Raw genomic sequence first — 18,289 nt, forward strand, 5'->3', positions numbered from 1 at the left:
TTTCCAAAACAGACTTCAGAGAATCGACTTATATCATCAGATGGCCCTCTTACGTTGAAATTTTTAGGCTCCAGCAATTCAGCAGAAAACTTCATAAGGCCATAGAAAAAGCCGTACTGGAGGAATACCCAGTGTTTCTCAGAGGGAACCAGCAGCAGGAGCACAGGCCCTCTGTCGGAGGTTCATTTCGTGATATTTATAGAAGTGATTTTATTAGTACCTACTTAATCTATCTTGTCTTTAAAAAGAAACACAGTTAGTGTATGGACTAACATACACAGTTAGTGTATGAGTTCAGATGACAATTGGTCATAAGAACTGAATGGATTTTCTTTTTAACTCAAAATTTCATAATCCCAGCAACCACATCTTCGCTGAAATGCCAGATGAGCCAAAAGAACTTTCTTGACCACCTTATCAACACAGTATTCCCCCACCAGCACTCTGTCTGCTCTCCCCTTACCCAACTTCACTTTTCTTCAGGACCATTATCTCTGTACTTACTTGAATGTGATGACTTAATTTCAAGACCAGGGACCTTGTTTGTCTTAAGCACCCTGGTGTCCTCAACTTCTTGAAGTTGCCCAGACACCCAGCAAATATGTGTTGAATGAATGAATCTATTGATTAGTAAGGATTAACTGGTGCTTGGAAACAACACATATAAAATGCAGCATGTAGAAATGTATTTGCACATCAGTCTCAAAGTGATAAATGTTTCATATTGCTGGTCAGAAGGAAAACAGTGCCTGCCAGACTCTGACCCAAGGAAGGTGTGGTGTGGAGGGATGAGACAAGCCCTTTCAGCGTCGTGATGATCTCCCATGTCAAGGACTCTTTACAGATCTGTTGCTGGCTTTCTCCTGGATTAGCAAATGTTTGTTAGCTTTAATTTGCAGGCTTAATTTATGCTATATCCCTTTCTAAAAAGGATCGCACCTCTTGGACATTTCAATCTTTCTTTCCCTCTTGGACTTCATTCCTGCAATCTTTGCAGTCATCCATTAAAAAGCAACACTAAGGTAGACTTCAAGATTCTTGCTCCTTGCCTAGGACCCTTGGTCATTAATGTCTGATTCATGATTCTAGTACAGATTTCCTCATGTGCAGGTAATGCTTGTAGAGAAGATTTCCACACGGCCCTTAGATCATGTCACCCTTCAGAAGATCATCGTGTCCTCTTGTTGCTCGTTGTTGGGTGTTTTTAGGGACTTAGAGTCACGGAATGGTGATAAAGTTACAGTAAATCTACCAGTGATGGATAACTTTCATTTAACTCTACAAGATTTGTATATAGACTGTTTCCTTGCTTTTACACTTGTAAGCCCTTGGCAATATTATCAAAGCCTCCCGAAGAAGGAAGAATTGACAGCAGGAACTCAAGGCATACCGTACTTAAATATATTCCTGGAAAATATGAACATGAGATAATATTCAGTGTGATGTTGGCATTTGATAAATCAGATGCAATGAACCTAATTATGCAAAACAGTTATTTTGAATCTATCATTCATCTGAACGCTGTCTAAATCAGAACTTATTTAATTACTAGGAAAGGGAAAAGTAAGGAACTTGCTTGCTCTATTCCTTCCCTTTCCTCAAAACACTGAGTAATTTTTATTAACACTGAATGCGTAGAATTCCCAGCACTATCTCCATCATTCAGAAATGCTCCATTTTGTTTACTTAAATTTAAAACAACCTGTATAAAATATACCGGTGAAATGGATTTATCTGCCAGCAATTTCAGAACTTTCGAATGGGTTTTTCCTCAGAGATTCTAGATGAGAGTATTAAAATCCTTGGGGTCACCTGATCCTGAAGAAGGAGGGCAGTCACTGAGCATTAAAGAATTTGGCTCTAACGTGGCCACCAGGGAAAGCCTTGGAGCAGCAGACAGCTAGAGCTGCCCCAAAATACCACCCAAATCAAGGAATTCCAAAAGCCTGTTGCTTTAGGCTGGAATGGAAAGCTCCGAATAAGGGCCATTCCGAGACAACTGCCAGTTAAATCCCAGCATGCCATGTGGGACTCAGCTTTGAAGATGAGCTGAAGGGTCGGTCTTTCCTAGCATCAGCTCTTAGCCGTGTTCAGTTCTCGTGTGTTCTCCGCTCACTGTCATTAGGTAACCGTCTCTCTTTGCTGCCCCACATCCTTCCTGGTCCCTCGGTGTCCTCCCCGCAGCTGCCCCAGGGCAGACGATTCTCCTGGCACTTCGGCTCCTGTGATTTTGACTGTACCTCGGGTGAAATACTGGCTCTCAGTCAACTCTTCTTTTCTGTGTATCAGGTCGACCTCTTAGCCCTCACAGAGCACTCTGTGCCCATGTGTGCAGAGGCTCCCTGGTCCCCAGCATTGCTTCGAAGTGACACCTCACCCCATACGATGCAACAAAATGGCACAAATAAGGATTTACAAACTAAACCAGGTAGCGACGGCCATTTGTACCTTTTGCAGAGGAGGCTGACCTAACCGCAGGTGCTTCGATTTGGAGGAGGGTGAGAGTAAAAGAAAATGTGACTTGAAAGTCTGTTTCTTTAAAATCTGCTTGTCTCAGGGATTTCGGCAGTAGTAGGTCCGGACGTTTCAGTTCATGCATTGTCCAGGAAGAAACTGCTGACGAGAAGGAATTCTGCTTCACTTTTCGGGAACAGCATCAAGATGGCTTGCCATCGTGGCTTATTCATTTGCTCCTCATCTTAAATAGTCATTTCTGTGGCAAACTTTAAGGTGCAGGGACTCTGGGATAATAAGAACTTTTTAGGTCTGGCTTGTCTGCCCAGTTCCTTTGGTGAGGAAGCCAGCAGCGTTGGTTCGGCTGAGAAAAAGGATGCCTCCCTGGCCCTGTGCAGGGTGGGCTTATCTCAGAATCACGATCGTCCTTACAGGGAGATCAGGTTCGGGAGCTGAGCAAGGCAGCTGGGTGACGCCAGTAAGCCGATTAGCTCCACATTTTGCTGCCATTTCATGTTATTCATTTGATTTTCTGCAGATTTCAGCATTTCTGTGCAAAAGAAACAAATTCAAATATGGCTTTGATAAAACAAGTTATGTCTGGATGTCGGTCGGGGCTCAGTGTCGCCTGTTAATTTCTTTCAGCTGGGTCCCGGGCCTCGTATAGCAGCCAGCACGGCCACCTGGGCCCCGAGCTGCGGGCTCTGCAGTCCCCTGAGCACCACATAGACCCCATCTATGAGGACCGCGTCTATCAGAAGCCCCCTATGAGGAGTCTCAGCCAGAGCCAGGGGGACCCTCTGCCAGCAGCGCACACGGGCACTTACCGCACGAGCACAGGTGTGTATGCACGATACCCCTAGGCCTGTCCGTAGTGGGGGGGGGGCTGCTTAGGACCCCATGAAAGGGCTGTGTGTGTGTGTCCATCTGTGTCCTCTCTGCTCACAAGCGTTAGGGCCTACTTCTGTCATTAACGTCTGGGATGATAATGAGAGAAACCAAGTTATGACTCATTTAGCTACCTGAGGATATTTTAAATGGAAGAAGTTTAATGGGGTTGTAAGCTTATGTTGTCGAACAGGCAAATTGAAAAAAGGAGTGCTAATTTTTTGTCTGTCATCATTCACATATTTAATGAACATAAGTACTCTAACAAAGCATCATCATTATACAGGACATAAAGGCACGCGCCTTATGCGGCTAAATGTTCTTTAACGAGAGCCCACCTGCTTGGCAAACTTGGGGAAACCGTAAACACGAAGCATGTCTTGTAGGGCAAACTGAGAATTTACTTCATAGACACTATCAGATTGAATCAGATGAAATTATTTTTTAAAGGTCGAATATTGACAGTTGCATATGATTCAATCAACCGCAGAGCCCTCCTGGGTTAAAAACATATTTTGAATTGAGCACAGCCACAGGCTGCACGAAGAAAGGCAAGTGTTTTCCAGAATATGTAGCCATTTACAAAATAACTGGTCAAATGTCATGATTAAATGTGCTAGAGAGCATTCATCTAACTACAAAATTGATATAATTAAGATGTTGAGAACTACATTTATTATAAAGCCTCCCATTGCTAAGTAAACTTAGAAAACATGATGCTGCTGGCTTGCACACAGCAGAGCTCTGTCCCTCACTTCAGATGACCCGTGTTACCCTCCAACAGGGCCTCAGGCGTGGGAAAACTGAATCCCTGGTCCAGAACTTGGCACACGCCTCCCTGCATCTTCAGACCGTGGTAACTTCCAGTTACCAGGAAGTAGAGCATAGCAATTTTGTTAACTGCATTAGGATACTAAATTACACGTTTTGAAATCCAGGCCAGCGAAGTTGCTTTTACTGCTGATTATTGATATGTACATTTCAGTATTTTACTACATCATGAGAAGAAAGGCACAAAAGGCTTTTTCTTTTGACATCATAAATGCCATCCAATGTTAATAATATGTATCTTGGTTCAGATGCAAAGGAATACCCATTTATTCTTCTGTCAGAATTCTCTCATCATCAGCCTGCTAGAACCACTCCTGTCTGAGGTTGGGCTATTCTAACGTTGCGTTGGTCGCATACTAGGAGCTAACGGAATTTTATTTCCACGCACCCCTTATGAGAGACAAAGATACCCTCGGTGACAACAGAAGGGATTATGTTGATTCTCTGTCCTGTATTCATAGGCTCTTAGAATTCTCTTTTCTTAATGCACTTCTGGCAGTTTCATAAAACTCTATCTACACTAAGAAAAAGATACTTCACTCTTCGATGTCAGATTAAAGACAGGGGAAGATGTTCACACTTTAAAAACCAGTGAAAACAAAACAAAACACAACTGGTATTTTCTCTGAGCCAGGGGTCTGCAAACTCTAGCTCTGGGCCAAATCCAGATGGCCACCTATTTGAATACTGCTCATGAGCTAAAAATAATTATTACATTTTTAACCGGTTTATAGATAAAAGATGGATGTTTTCTGATATGTAGATGTTACATGAAATGCAAATTTCGGTGTCTGTAAATAAAGTTACTGGACTCCAGCCACACGCATTTGTCCCATATCCTTTCTAGCTGCTTCCAGGCTAGCAGCTCAGGGGTAGTTATGGCAGAGACCATATGGTTGGTAAAGCTGAGAACGTTTGCTTTCTGGCCCTTTCTGGAAAAGTTTGCCGACCCCTGCTCTAAGCCGTCAGCAGAGCACCATGCTGAATGAAAGAACCAGGGTTTCATACTTCCAGTGAGGTAAGGCAGCAGTGTCCTCTAAGTGTATCGGAGAAGAAAACCTGTTTGCCTGGGTTTTCTCAGTAACAGGAATCTCTCTGCTGTGGCAGAGAGCTGCTGAGGTTGTGACATGCAGATGTACAAGATCCGATCCCAGCCTGCCCTTTTGAACTTGAGGCACTTTTGAGGAATCTGCTGATTTATGCAATAATACGGAAATTTCCGGAAGTGCATGGATGGTCTTGTGGGATGACAGGTGGGGAGAAACCACCTCTCTCCAGCTCCTAAGTGTAAAGCCACAAGTTCTCTCTCCCCTGCACCTGCTCAGGTTACTCTCTGCTTCAACACTTTATTTTATTTCAAATCCTTACACTTTCTAAGCTAACCCTGCAACCCCAGCAACTGTCTCTATCAGAACCCACATGTTCAAAAAAATGCCTTTAATATGGGTATATATCTTTTCCTTATAAATTATATATGTATTAGACAATATTATTAAATTATATTTAGTACTAAAGTCAGAATTAAAAAATAATATCAAGGAACATTCTACGATTGCTTTCCCATACTCGGGAGGCCATTTTTCGCATCTTGTACACACCCCACACTCAAGTCCTCTGATGTAGAACTTTAAGAGGCTTCCAGGGCCAGAGCCAATACCCCAGTTTATTGGGAGGAGAGGACAGGTTCTTATAGGGCCTGTTAGACTTGAATATTAAGGGACACTGACTTCTGGCTCATATGCGTGGCTGAAGTGGTTTGAGCAACCAGTCTCATGTCTCACCCCTCGGGTAGCAGGACCCTGGCTGGAGTTCCTTCAGTTTGACCCCTCAAGCACATCCAGATGATACTTCAAGGAGAGTAAGCCAAGGGGACTGAAGGTCAGTTGCTCTTGTTCAAGCAGTCCACACTCAGGAATGAAGACAAATGGACTTGCCTAAAAAATTAGGGAATTACAAGATGGTGCCCGAGTATCGAGCAGGTGAGACAGGAAGACAAAAGCATGTCTTTTGGGGGTTGTTCCAAATGCCTTGAATGTATGTATAGATCCTGAGAACCACCCCTTAAAGGAGGTACTGATAGGATGCTCACTTTATGGAATACTGAGGCACAGGGCGGTTGAGTCCTCTTCTCAAGGTCACACAGGTTGTGCAGAGCCAGTCTTCAGACCTTCACACGCAGGGAGTCCTGCCCTGAATCCTGGGCTCTTCTTAGCAGTCATCTAGGTTGACACTGTATTTGTGAAAGTCATCATTTAAAACGAAGATAAATACCCATGCATGTTCATCGTGGTTTTTGTATCCTGTCAGTCAGGTAGTATGTGTTGACGCACTGGCAGAGCCAAAGAGCCTTCTGTCTACTCCTTGTCCTCAAGCACATTCAGGCTCCTCTCATGATAGGGCAGGAACATATGGAAAATTAACTGGCAATGGAAGGTAACATCTTAAGGGTTGGTACATTCCAGATAAAGCTGAAGACAAAGTATTAACAAAAACACGGAACAACACATAGTATCTTTTCATTCCCAGATAACCCATACCCCCTGATTGGGCCATCCATAACCCCCCCCCCACCGCCCACCCTGGCCCAAGGCCGCCTTCCTCTGTTTCTCGGCAGGAAGGAGAGGCTTGGCAGGTGCATGTTCTTCATCCACGTCCGCCCTTGGTCATTCAGTGCTGCAGCTGTGCTCCCTGCTGGCTCTGGTTCCTGGGCACTGCTCTCAGCTCTGTGGCCACTCTCCTCTCCCTGCCCTGCTTGGCCCTGTGCTGACCCTGTCCCTGTGTCTCCCTTACCCCAAAACCACGAAGGCTGTCCTGAGTAATAGACTATTCTAGAGCTGAGAGATACCCAGGGAGATGACCGCATGGAGACAATGAGAACACAGCTGTAGACATGAAGCTGAGACATGTCAAAGCTTCTAAACTTCCCCACCAAAGGGGGTTGGGGGATTCCTTAGTTCGCTTTTCCCCTCGGACTCAGCCTGCCACCATCCTCATCCATCCTCCTCTCTGCCTGCCTTCTCCATGTCTCCTTGGCTGCCATAGTAGGCCACTCAGCCCTGTTACTTACTGGGAAGACTATTTAAAATCTCAGACACCGACTCAGATGAGGACCACGATCTACCTTTGGGTATGCAAGAAGGGCCTCCAGGCTTTCTCAAACCAAAAAGCTACCTAACCATACTGTGAGAGGTCTTGCACACATGTGCTTATGTACATGTTAGGGAATCAGGGTGCTAAAATCCTACTTCTCACCTTTCTCTGCTCCAGGCTGTGAAAGGTGGAACATACAGACAAGGTTCGCTACTCAGCACTGGAAATCAGTAGTAATTTTTTCCGCTGAGCGGTCACTCTGTTGGCCAGGGCTGGGCCAAGGAACATGCTCCGAAGAGGGTCTTCTGCCCCCCACACTGACATTTCATGCTCCTGCACCCCAGCCTTTGTAAGACAAGAACTGCAGACCTTTTCCCCCACCTGGTTCCAACAGAAGAGAGCAGGCTCTGAGGATGGCCCGCTGGCCTTCCTGGGCCCAGATATGCTCTTAGTAGGAGGGCAGAGGGCGAGCAGAGCAGCTGCTCGTGTGCCCGAGGATAGGATTGAGAGAAAAGCCAGCACCAGGGCCCCGGAGATCTGCCAGCCGCAGAGAAGGTAAAAGAGTGGTGTCTGCTCCAGGGGCTCCCCAGAGAGTGTCCCCTCGCCAGACATTTCCAGAGCCAGGAGGGGCCACATCAGTGTTCACTCCGTGTGCAGGGAGGTGAAACTGTGTGAACTATAGCAGAAAAGGCAGGCCAGTGAGTCTGATGGTGGCACAAATATTCCCACCTGCTTTTACAGGACATCCACCCAACGTCTGACGCAGCTTTACTTTCTTGCATGATGAAAATTTAAAGAGACACACTTTTAACTTGGATGTCTGTTTAAATAAAACATACCTTTCATCTGGGATAAGGCTTGTCAAAACCAGAGCTTATGTAAGAAGAGGTACAGCCAGACAGGGAATATGCGATCTTCATGGATTTGCTGTTGATAAAGTCTATTAAGGAGAAACTAAGTAACATGAAATTTTATTTCAAACTCAAACATACCAATAACTGTCAAGTTAGGAGTCATGTGATTAACCCAAATGCTTGACTCTGACACTTCCCCCCCCCAAAAAAAACCCCCGTCTTTCTAAATTAAGGGAAATGGCCAATGTTTGCTGTACTGATAGTCATATGAATTCACTTTGGGATAAATGTGTTTCTAAGTGAGTGGAGAAAACAAGCTTTCTGTGATGAATGTGTCAGCTTGTAAGAAAGAATGAATTATCAAAAGTATGTTGCAAGGAGAAAATCTGCCAGATATTTTTGAGGTTGACGAACCGCAACAGAAAAAGAAAAAAAAAATGTGATGAAAATATTTGCACGTGTGGAGAAAGTATTTTTAAAAAACTGAATTCTCTGCAGTAGTCGCCAGTGCTTAATAAAGTTATAGAGGCATTTCATCGAACCTTCATATTCACAAAATTTCNGATGAAAATATTTGCACGTGTGGAGAAAGTATTTTTAAAAAACTGAATTCTCTGCAGTAGTCGCCAGTGCTTTAATAAAGTTATAGAGGCATTTCATCGAACCTTCATATTCACAAAATTTTACTACTGTTATTTAATAACATATAGACAACATTTTCAATTAAAACCATCATTTGACTCCACAAAAACATGGAATATTAGCATTTATTCTTAAATGCTGTTACTTCGAACTGTAAAAATGATTGCTTCCCATTAGAGCAAGTCAAATTAGATCCTCCATAAGCTCTTGGTTTTTTGTTTTTGGTTTTTTAACTTTTTTTTTTAAGTCTAGAAAGTCAGGGGCACATTATTCCCCAGTTGGAAATTTTTAATGAACCCAATGATAAATATCATCTTAACACTGAGAAGAGCTTCCAGATGCTTCCTTGTACCAAGTCACCTGAAGCGGTGTTAATAGAAAGTCTAATTGAGCTCAGCCGAAAGAAGGCAACGTGTTCGCTAGTAGAAACAGTTCATTGGCAAAATCCAGAAACATCAACATCCACACCGGTAATAATGATTCTGTTACTACTAAAAATCCTGCAATTCCTCTCCCCACAAAGGTAATAAAAGATGAAGTCAAACGATTATGTTACTAACGAGCTGAGTAATGTAGAGACATGTTGAATCACTCTATCATACACCTGAAACTCATATAATGCTGCGTGTGAACTATACTGGATTTAAAATGGAAACAAAAAGATTACGTTAAATTTACCCTGGAATATTTTCCCACCAAGTTTAGCACAGATCAGCCTGTGCAGAGTGCAGAAAATTGGAAGATGTTTACAATTCAGTTCTAGATAATAATACTGCTGGGAATATAGTGGATTGAGTGCCAAGGGCTCCTCATCCCTAAAATAAGAGTTGAACTCTCTTTCGGAGAGTTCGTGGCCACAGTCTTGAACCTGTTGTCACCTAAGCCGTCCTTACCATCTGAGCTTGCAGAGGAAATATTGTTTAATTAGCTTACTGTGTGCTTATTTTTTCTTTATATAACAGGTATAAACGTAGTTTATGTTTTCATATTTCTGTATATACAAATATATAGAAAAGCAAAGATTAAATAATACAAAGACAAAAATGAGTGTTTTTTTCTTTTTAGGTGAACCCTACATTATATCCCCCCTCAACTTTGGTCATGTGCCAGATTCTTATATTTTATTCTGTTCTCTTTTTTTGATTGTCAGTAAAGAATGGATGTAATCATCCATCGCCATCAAAGTAGAATGGCTGATTTATTAAAAAGGATCCCTCTTCCCCTCTTTCAAGCAAATATAACACATAAAACATCTTTGTCCTCCCCTTTGTGCAGTAGACCTTTATTTGTGTAGCTCTAAAGAAAACAGATAATTTCGTGAACAGCATAGATGTCAGCTGAAGTATCAAGTCAGCTGCTGAAGGGGCTGCGTTTAAAATCTCCCCAAAGAGACCAGCAGCATGGTTCGTTGAGCTCTAAGGGCTTATTGAGTGGAGAAGGGGCTGTTTGCGGAGCAGGTGAGGAGAGAGGGGGCTGTTTAAAGAGCTGACGAAGCGCCTTCCACTGCAATGTTTGCTGTGGGAAGGTACCGTGGAATAGAGCCATCCTGTAATGCGGTGATGTGGTCAGCTGAGCTCTAAAGCTCGAATAAGAGAAAATGTGTAACCAGACAGAAATTCAGGAAATGTCATGTTCAAGGGAAGTCTTTAGTAATGTGACCAGTATCCGCTTATCCAAACTAATGGATAGCCGTGGTTTGCATGAGCCCCACTGAGGGCACAAAGGGAGAATTTAATGTATAATGTTTAAGTCATTTTTCTGTCCCACACTTAAAAAGATAGAAGGCATTGCATTATTACGCTACTGATGGCTAGTCTGAGATCTGTTAGGTTCTCACACATTTTCTTCAAGACGATCCCATGACCTGCACTTAAATATAGGGTAGTTTTCTGCCCATTTTACATTATTTTCATTGCACTGACCAGTCTCAATTTGGCACCAATTTGAATTTTAATTTTATATTTTGAAATTCTCATCAGGTATCCTACTTAGAGTGACTTAAAAGTTTAAACTGTGGATTCAGGAATGATACTTCTGAAGGGCCATTTATCAAGTGCCGCAAGTACAATTGTGATTTTCTAGTAAGATCTTTTTGGAAGTTGTTCACCCATCTTAGATTGCATAGTCCACTCTCTTTTTTGTTAATGTAGTGATAGCAATGATTAAACAGAGATTCAAAACACTTTAAAATTAGGATAACTATAGGTATCCCTATTCTTTGATTTTTCTAGAAATGAACAGTTAGATTTTTCTGTGTAAATAGTTTTTTTTCAATATTTTTCCGCATATCCCAGTAAATTCATCTTAATGAGAAATGGTGTAAATTAACACCGGTTTTTAACATTTTTTTCAATTTAATATTCATGTTGATTCCTATTATAAATCCACCTATCCTCTGTGCCTTTAGTAGACATTTTCCTTAATTTTAAGCATCTCATAAATTTTCTCACCATGTAAGTACTTCATTAACATGCATTTTGAGGTTTTAAACCTTGGCCCAGTTTTTGCTGGTTAAAAGCATAAACTCTGGAAGCAGGGTGCAAGGGCTTGAATCCCTTCTCTAATTCCATACCAGGCAAACTCAGCCAAGTTACATAATCTTTCTGTGCCTCAGTTTCCCATCTGTGAAGTGTGAATGACACGTTCACTCTCATATAGGGTCACTGGAGGAAAAAAAGCCCTCACAGGAGCTCTAAACTCCGATACCCGGTGGCAAGGGTATTCACCCCAGTGCAGTGTGGACAGTCTCTTTTTCTAATGTTAGTTGATTTCAGCATTGTTAATGGTAAAAATAGCAATAGCTCCTTTGGTCAGCAGTTTCTACATATGAGATGTTTAATGCCTCTCATGTCTTTAAAGCAAATAATGATCCCATGAGGCCATTTTGTTCTTTTCGTGCCACAGTCAGGAAGCTGGAGCTTACAAAGCTCAGTAACTCACTCATCTGATCCCAAGAACTGCCCACGAGGCCTGGATGTGAAGCCCATACTCTAACTGCAGAAGCCAAGCCCTGAATACATTTCATGACACTGACCCCAAACCGGCCAAAGGGAAGCACACAGATGAGCCTACCACTGTTCATAAACTCACCTCCACCTTTTCTTTCTCCTCCTGTGCTGAGATGTTGCCTTCCTGTTTCTGCTTGATAAACTGCATCTCACACCCACTTTCCCATTTGAATCCAGTGTCCTTAGAGTCTTCGCTGCTGGGAGTGTCTTTGTTAAACAACTCTCATAATATTCTCTTTCAATCTAAGGTCCCTTGAGAGATTTTTGGCATGGCTAGTCAGGTCGTTCACCTTACCTGTAGACTATTTTTTTTAACAAGTTGTTTTTTTTTGTTTTTTTGGTTTTTTTTTAGATTTCAATATTGTTTCCTGATCTGTGCTGTGTTGTCCTCTTTTCTTGTTTGTCATTGTACTTATTGTATTTATGATCGTATAGAAAAGGATTTGTTTTCTGATATGAAGAACCATTTTCAGCAAGCTTAAATATAGATATTACTTTCCTGAAGGAAAAAAAAATGCATTTATCTGGAAAATGTCAGGTGTATTTAGTTTTCCCCTTTTGCCCTGGATTTGCTGCCTAGCTTGTCACAACTCTTCTAGAAAATGAAATTTTGTTTGCCTCTGTGCGTTTGTTCTTCCAAAAGCAAGGTTATGCCTGGCCTGAATTTTCAACCCTGTCACTGTAATATAAAGTACATTGTGCATAAATTTTTAAGACGTGAATTTTAATTACACATATTTGTAATATTTTGGAGAAACTATAACTCCTTCAGAAATTGCAAAAAGATGTAAGGCACATTTTCTTTCTCCGAACTTAATGTTCTTAGTCTCATCTGATCATTTTGAAACTTAATCCATGAGGACAACCATCATCATTTCAAAGACTGTGCCTCAGTATTTACATACATTTTTTGCTTAGAAAGTTTTTCTTGAAGTTTTTTCTGCTCTTCACCTTGCGACAGTGGCTCTTCTCCTAACTTGGATTATTGTAAGGTTAAGTGTTACAGTTCACTAGAAATGAGAAGCCTTGAACTCTTAACTAAAACTCAGTTCTCGGCCTGACAGTGTTTTCCTCCAGTTCACTTTACAACTCTTTTGTCATTTGACACACTTTCCTTAATGTCTTTTAAAAATTGTTTGCTCAGTGTGACATCATTTTTTGTGTGTTTGATTTGGCATATGTCCCCTAATGTGAGAGAGGACAAAATAAGTTCTACTGTCATCCACTAATAATAACCGTTCAGGAAGTCAAAGTTGAGAGGTATGATTTCTAATTGAAACCTTATTCCACACAGAGCCCCCATGGTGTAAATGGTTGCATCCAGACCCTGGCTATTTTGGATCTCTTCTGATTTGCAGTGCCCGAAAGTAATCGTACTGTCTAGGATTGGTCAGGGCTCAGAATTGTTGCAGCAATTAATAACTGGTCACATTCTGTTAACATGAAAAATGTTCTTTCCATTCTATATGTTCATTAAACCCTAGACGTCAAATATTTTTGAGAACCAGATAAAAAGAATGGCATTAAACAAACTGAAAAGAATCCACGCAGCAAACAGAATTGAAATTCAGTTTGGAGCTAGTCAAGCTGACTTTAGTAACTGGTGCACAAAATCTTCTCAAAACTATGCAGACATTTTGAAATGATGCAGATACTTCTGGAAAAGCCAAGTCGGCTCATTAGTTTATCTGTGCTGCACTTGGGCTGGTCTTCACCTTCTCCCACACGCCTGTCCTTCCGCACAGCTTTAGTTGAAGAAGAGGCCTATGAGAATCTTGGGGGAGTTGCTTTCCAGGAGCAAGAGCAGTCCAGTGTTTAATGTCCCAGGACTAATTGTGGAAATAGGAGACTTGCCTCTCTCTCCCTCCACCCCCACACGTGTGGGTTTTTTTTTCCTTTTATTCGGGAAAATTAGCTACGTTAACTAACTTTGTTTTACACTCTTAATAAAATTAATGTAACATCACCTGAACGAACACTTCCTGGATTTTCTCCACTTGAACAGTAAAGAACCAACTATCCATGATTCCTCATAAAAGATTCCGTATGGATCCTCTGGGTTTGGGTTTTACACGGAGTTTACATGTGAGATTAACAAAACTTCTCATTGGTAAACAGTCAACATGCAACAAGCATTTCCCCCTATGGCTGAATGGCTTATTTCTGGAATAGCATGCTAATTATCATGATACTGGATAACATTAAATGTATTGGTTCAAATATGACAGATTATTTTTTTATTCTTCCGAACCCCCCTTTTTTTTTTCTTATGTGTGTAATTTTCCCCCGGCCTAGACCTGGTTAACCGTTTCTGTGAGCAGGTCCTCAATTTTTTACTTTGTCCCTACTTTCCTGTCGTAGCCCCATCTTCCCCCGGTGTCGACTCCATCCCCTTGCAGCGCACAGGCAGCCAGCATGGTCCGCAGAACGCCGCCGCGGCCACCTTCCAGAGGGCCAGCTACGCCGCGGGCCCCGCCTCCAACTACGCCGACCCCTACCGACAGCTGCAGTATTGTCCGTCAGTCGAGTCTCCCTACAGCAAATCCGGCCCTGCCCTTCCGCCCGAAGGCACCTTGGCCAGATCCCCGTCCATCGATAGCATTCAGAAAGATCCCAGGTGGGTACCAGACCTTTTCTTTTCCCGACCATGATGCCTGAAGAGCTTTTCCAACCAGGCACCGTTACGGCATTTTTTTCATGGATGTCACGTTGTTGTATTGGTGTCACTGGCTGAGTATTAAAGGGTTGATTTCAGGTTGGGTTTTATAGTCTTTGATGTGAAGTATGGGCGTTGATCAGGGACCTCCAGTGTCTTCTGTGGTTCGGCAGCAAATAATAATCCTTTGATCAGAACATTGGCAGGTGCCTGAGAGAGATATCAGCTATTTCCTAAGATCGGTGCAGCTCTCTTTTGTACAATGGAAATTGAGAATTTGGGGATTACGTCACTGGACCTCAGATGTCTCGGTCTAGGTGCTCTCTTGTCTCAGTAGGACCATGCTTTGTCGCCATGCATGCATGTGTCTCCGTATCAGAGTGCAAAGTGGTACCTCTTCCAGGTTATACCAAAAATTGAAAATTTAGAAAATTTAGAAAAACTACCTTTATTTTTCTGCGTCTGAAAGTAAACATTAGGTTGAAGTAGTCCGGGTGCTGATAAAAAACTTGGGCATAATGTGTCAATGAAATTCTTCTTACCGAGCTGTGTTTCTCTTTGCTTTCTTTTTTCCAGCAGTGGCGAGAAATTTAGTGGCGCTCTGCTTCTGAAGTTAGAATTGGTTAAATGATGTTTTATTCATAGCCGTTTGCTTTATGCTGATAGAGTCCCATAAATATATATCTGCATCTGTGAATATTATAGATAGGTCAGATTTTTGGTATTTCTTTATAGCAGGGCATGTCACTTGGCTCTGGGAGTATACTTAAAGTTCGTCTCAAGGAATTTTCTCTGATAGAGTACACAGTGCGTATGTACTGTACTGAAGGGTGTCACAGATTCTTTTGTGAAAAGAAATCACTCCTACAAACATAAAAGGCCGAAAGGGACCATTTACGGTATTTTCTGAGATAGGTGCTTTAGCACTATTCAAACTGGCTTGGAGGGTCCATGTTACATATTATATTTAGTGGAACCTCCATTATTATAAGAATAAATTGTAACAAATACTGTTAACTACTAGAAATAAGAAGTATACCTACATTTACATTGTGCAGTGTCCGCCTATCCAGGTTTTCAGTTTCAAAGTTCCTGAAATCTGCCCCAAATCCTTAAGTACTTCCAGCTTATGTAGATAGAATGTTCTTCAGGTAACACCTCAGAACTCTCTATTTTTAAGTAATTTTTCTCAACGTGCTACTGAAATCATATAGAAATAGAAGAATAGTAAACTCAGGAAACGTTAAATAGAAAAATACATACTGCAATTGACATTGCTGTATTTAACTTTGTATATTTAAATGAGGATAAACATTTTATCTCCGATGGAAAGATTTTACATTTTCATAATAGGGGAATTTGGCTTAGGAAGAAACCAGGTTTATTTCTCTAGCCACAGTTTAGCCCCTTTATTTTTTACTGTATATTAAATGCATTTTATTTTATTAAATCGTGTATCCTTTCCATTTCATATTACTGTCATTTTTATAAGCTTCTTTCTTCTTTGAGTGTGTTTTCATAGCTCTCTTACCTTTTTAAGTTAATTACATCACTTATATTTACTGTGTGCCCACTATCCAAAAAACAAAACAAAACAAAACAAAACAAAACAGGGTAACAGTAGTAAGAAATGTTATCATAAATAAGAGAATATTGGCTACTATTTTTTGTATGTGTAAAATGCATATGCAAGTCATTGCATTATATGAATTATAAATTCACTGTTACTTTCAGGAGTGCTAGTCCTTAGCCTTAAATATGTGTTAAATCTGAAAAAAATCATACCACCATCCTAAGCCCAGGAATCCAACAAAATGGAACCATATCTAGAACCAGAACTGTATTGTTGTGACATAATTAATACAAAAGGAACTAACCCTCTAGCATCGTGAAAAATGGATGGAGTTGAAAATACAATAATGCCCTAAGAGTTCTCTTAAAATGAGGAAATATGCCAAAGTGTTCAGATTTAATTGACAGACATTTCAAATATATAATTCAAGTCCAAAATCTAATGCTTCTTTTATGGCAAGATTTTTGAGTCTTCCTTTGAATAATTAATTTTTATTGTTATCAGGTGACTGTTACCAGAACTAATAGGTTTAACCTCTGGGGTTCAAAATGTTTATTTTGGCATTGTGGCTTATGATTAACACTTTTTCAGTCTTTACATTTCTTTCAGGCTTCAGGTTTTAAAGAGAATTTGTTGAAGTTTTGTTTATCATTAAATACCAGACCATCTAAGCCTCTACTGTTCCCAACATGTTTATACCACATTATAATTCTCAAAGCACTTTTACTTACATCTTTGATGTAATTCTCCTTTGAGGAATGTAACTGATAGGTTTAGTGCCTTAAATAAATGGAGAATTGGAGTGGTAAATGACACTGAAGATCACATTGCTGGCAGGTGGGTCCGTGGGCTAGAATCCATACTCAGGACATGGCAGCATGTATTCACATGAACATTTTTATTTTTTATAAAAACGAAAAGGAAAATGAAGGGCTAGACTCCCATCTTTTATGATTTTTTTTTCAGAAGGTGAGTGAATGATAGTATGGGCGTTTGTGTGTAGGACTTTGGAATGATAAAGGAAATGATACCAAATGCCTAATCGGTCTCCTCGCTCTGCTAATTGCTTTTTGGATGTGTGGTCTTTGTCTTGTTTTTCATTTCTTTGGCTTTCTTGTCTAATACCTGCCTTAGGTATCTTACTGCAGGTCAGTATGTTTTCTCTATGGAAGAGTTTTAGTATTACTCAACGAGATGTTTTCTAGAAGGTAGTGTATTTTAACATAAGAATTTGAGATCAACAAGATAGCCGCAATTCAGTCATTAGACTTGAAACCAGAGACTTCATTAGCTCTTAATTCTCTAAGCCACAAGATGCAAAAAATTGGTTCCAACGGCTTGGATTTTTCTAGCTTGTTTGGCTCAGTCATATACAGGGGTAAAACTTCGGTCTTTTTGCTTTTAGGCTGCCCGCATGGTGTGCTCCAAGAAAGAATGCATAGAAACCATTTTACACAGAGAGATGATAAAATCTAATTTTCATTTTAAAGTCAGCAACCACCGAGGAAGTTTACATACATATACATATTATATATAAATTTTGCACATTTGCCGAGAAGTTTTTATTTTTTAATTGTGTGTTATTTTCCATAAAATATGAACCTCTTGAAGATTGTTGCACAGCTAATATATTTTCAGTGCTACACCAAATACTGAATTTTATATACTATTGTTTTTAGACATCTAGGTCAAATATAAATCTTAACATCAAATTATATGAAAGAGGTTTCAGTGGTATTGTGAGTGATAAGTCGTAGCATCCTTATTTTGAATCTGATTGATGAAATAACTAGAAGAAACATAAAGCGAGACCTATGTACCTGGGTGTATGGAAAGTACTATAAGGGGCACCCGGGTGGCTCAGTCCGTTGAGCATTGAACTCTTGATCTCGGCTCAGGTCATGATCTCTGGGTCCTGGGATCGAGCCCTGTGTTGGGTTCCACACTCAGTGCAGAATCTATTTGGGATTCTCTCTCTCCCCTTCTCCCTCTGCCCCTCCTCCTCCTTGCACCCACGCTCTCTCTGAGTAAGTAAATAAACAAATAAAATCTCTAAAAAAATAAAAATAAAAAATGAAGGTACTCTACATGTTCTTGACTATGAAGGGAAAGTTATGGCTTAGACTTTTACCAACGGAACTTCATGTGGGTTGTAGATTATAACAAGAATAGCGTCTTTTAATCATGTGTTTAATCCCTTTTCAAGCTATTGTAATTCCTGATGTGCACTCTCTCCAGCAATTTTGCGAACATGCTAAACGAGTCCACCTTATTGCAAACATGGTTTAAAGTT

At 40.9% G+C, this 18,289-nt stretch overlaps 1 protein-coding gene across 1 annotated transcript in view; it reads left to right on the plus strand.

Moving 5' to 3' along the window:
- The window catches only part of CTNND2 (catenin delta 2), a 966,176-nt gene that overhangs the window by 563,192 nt on the left and 384,695 nt on the right, over positions 1 to 18,289 (plus strand). Inside the window, exons 8-9 of the mRNA XM_034657085.1 lie at positions 3,100 to 3,294; positions 14,129 to 14,384. Coding sequence (XP_034512976.1) covers positions 3,100 to 3,294; positions 14,129 to 14,384 — 451 coding nt within the window. The remainder of the gene's footprint in view (positions 1 to 3,099; positions 3,295 to 14,128; positions 14,385 to 18,289) is intronic.

Source organism: Ailuropoda melanoleuca, chromosome 3, assembly GCF_002007445.2.
Source record: "Ailuropoda melanoleuca isolate Jingjing chromosome 3, ASM200744v2, whole genome shotgun sequence".
NCBI classification, from domain to species: Eukaryota; Metazoa; Chordata; class Mammalia; order Carnivora; family Ursidae; genus Ailuropoda; species Ailuropoda melanoleuca.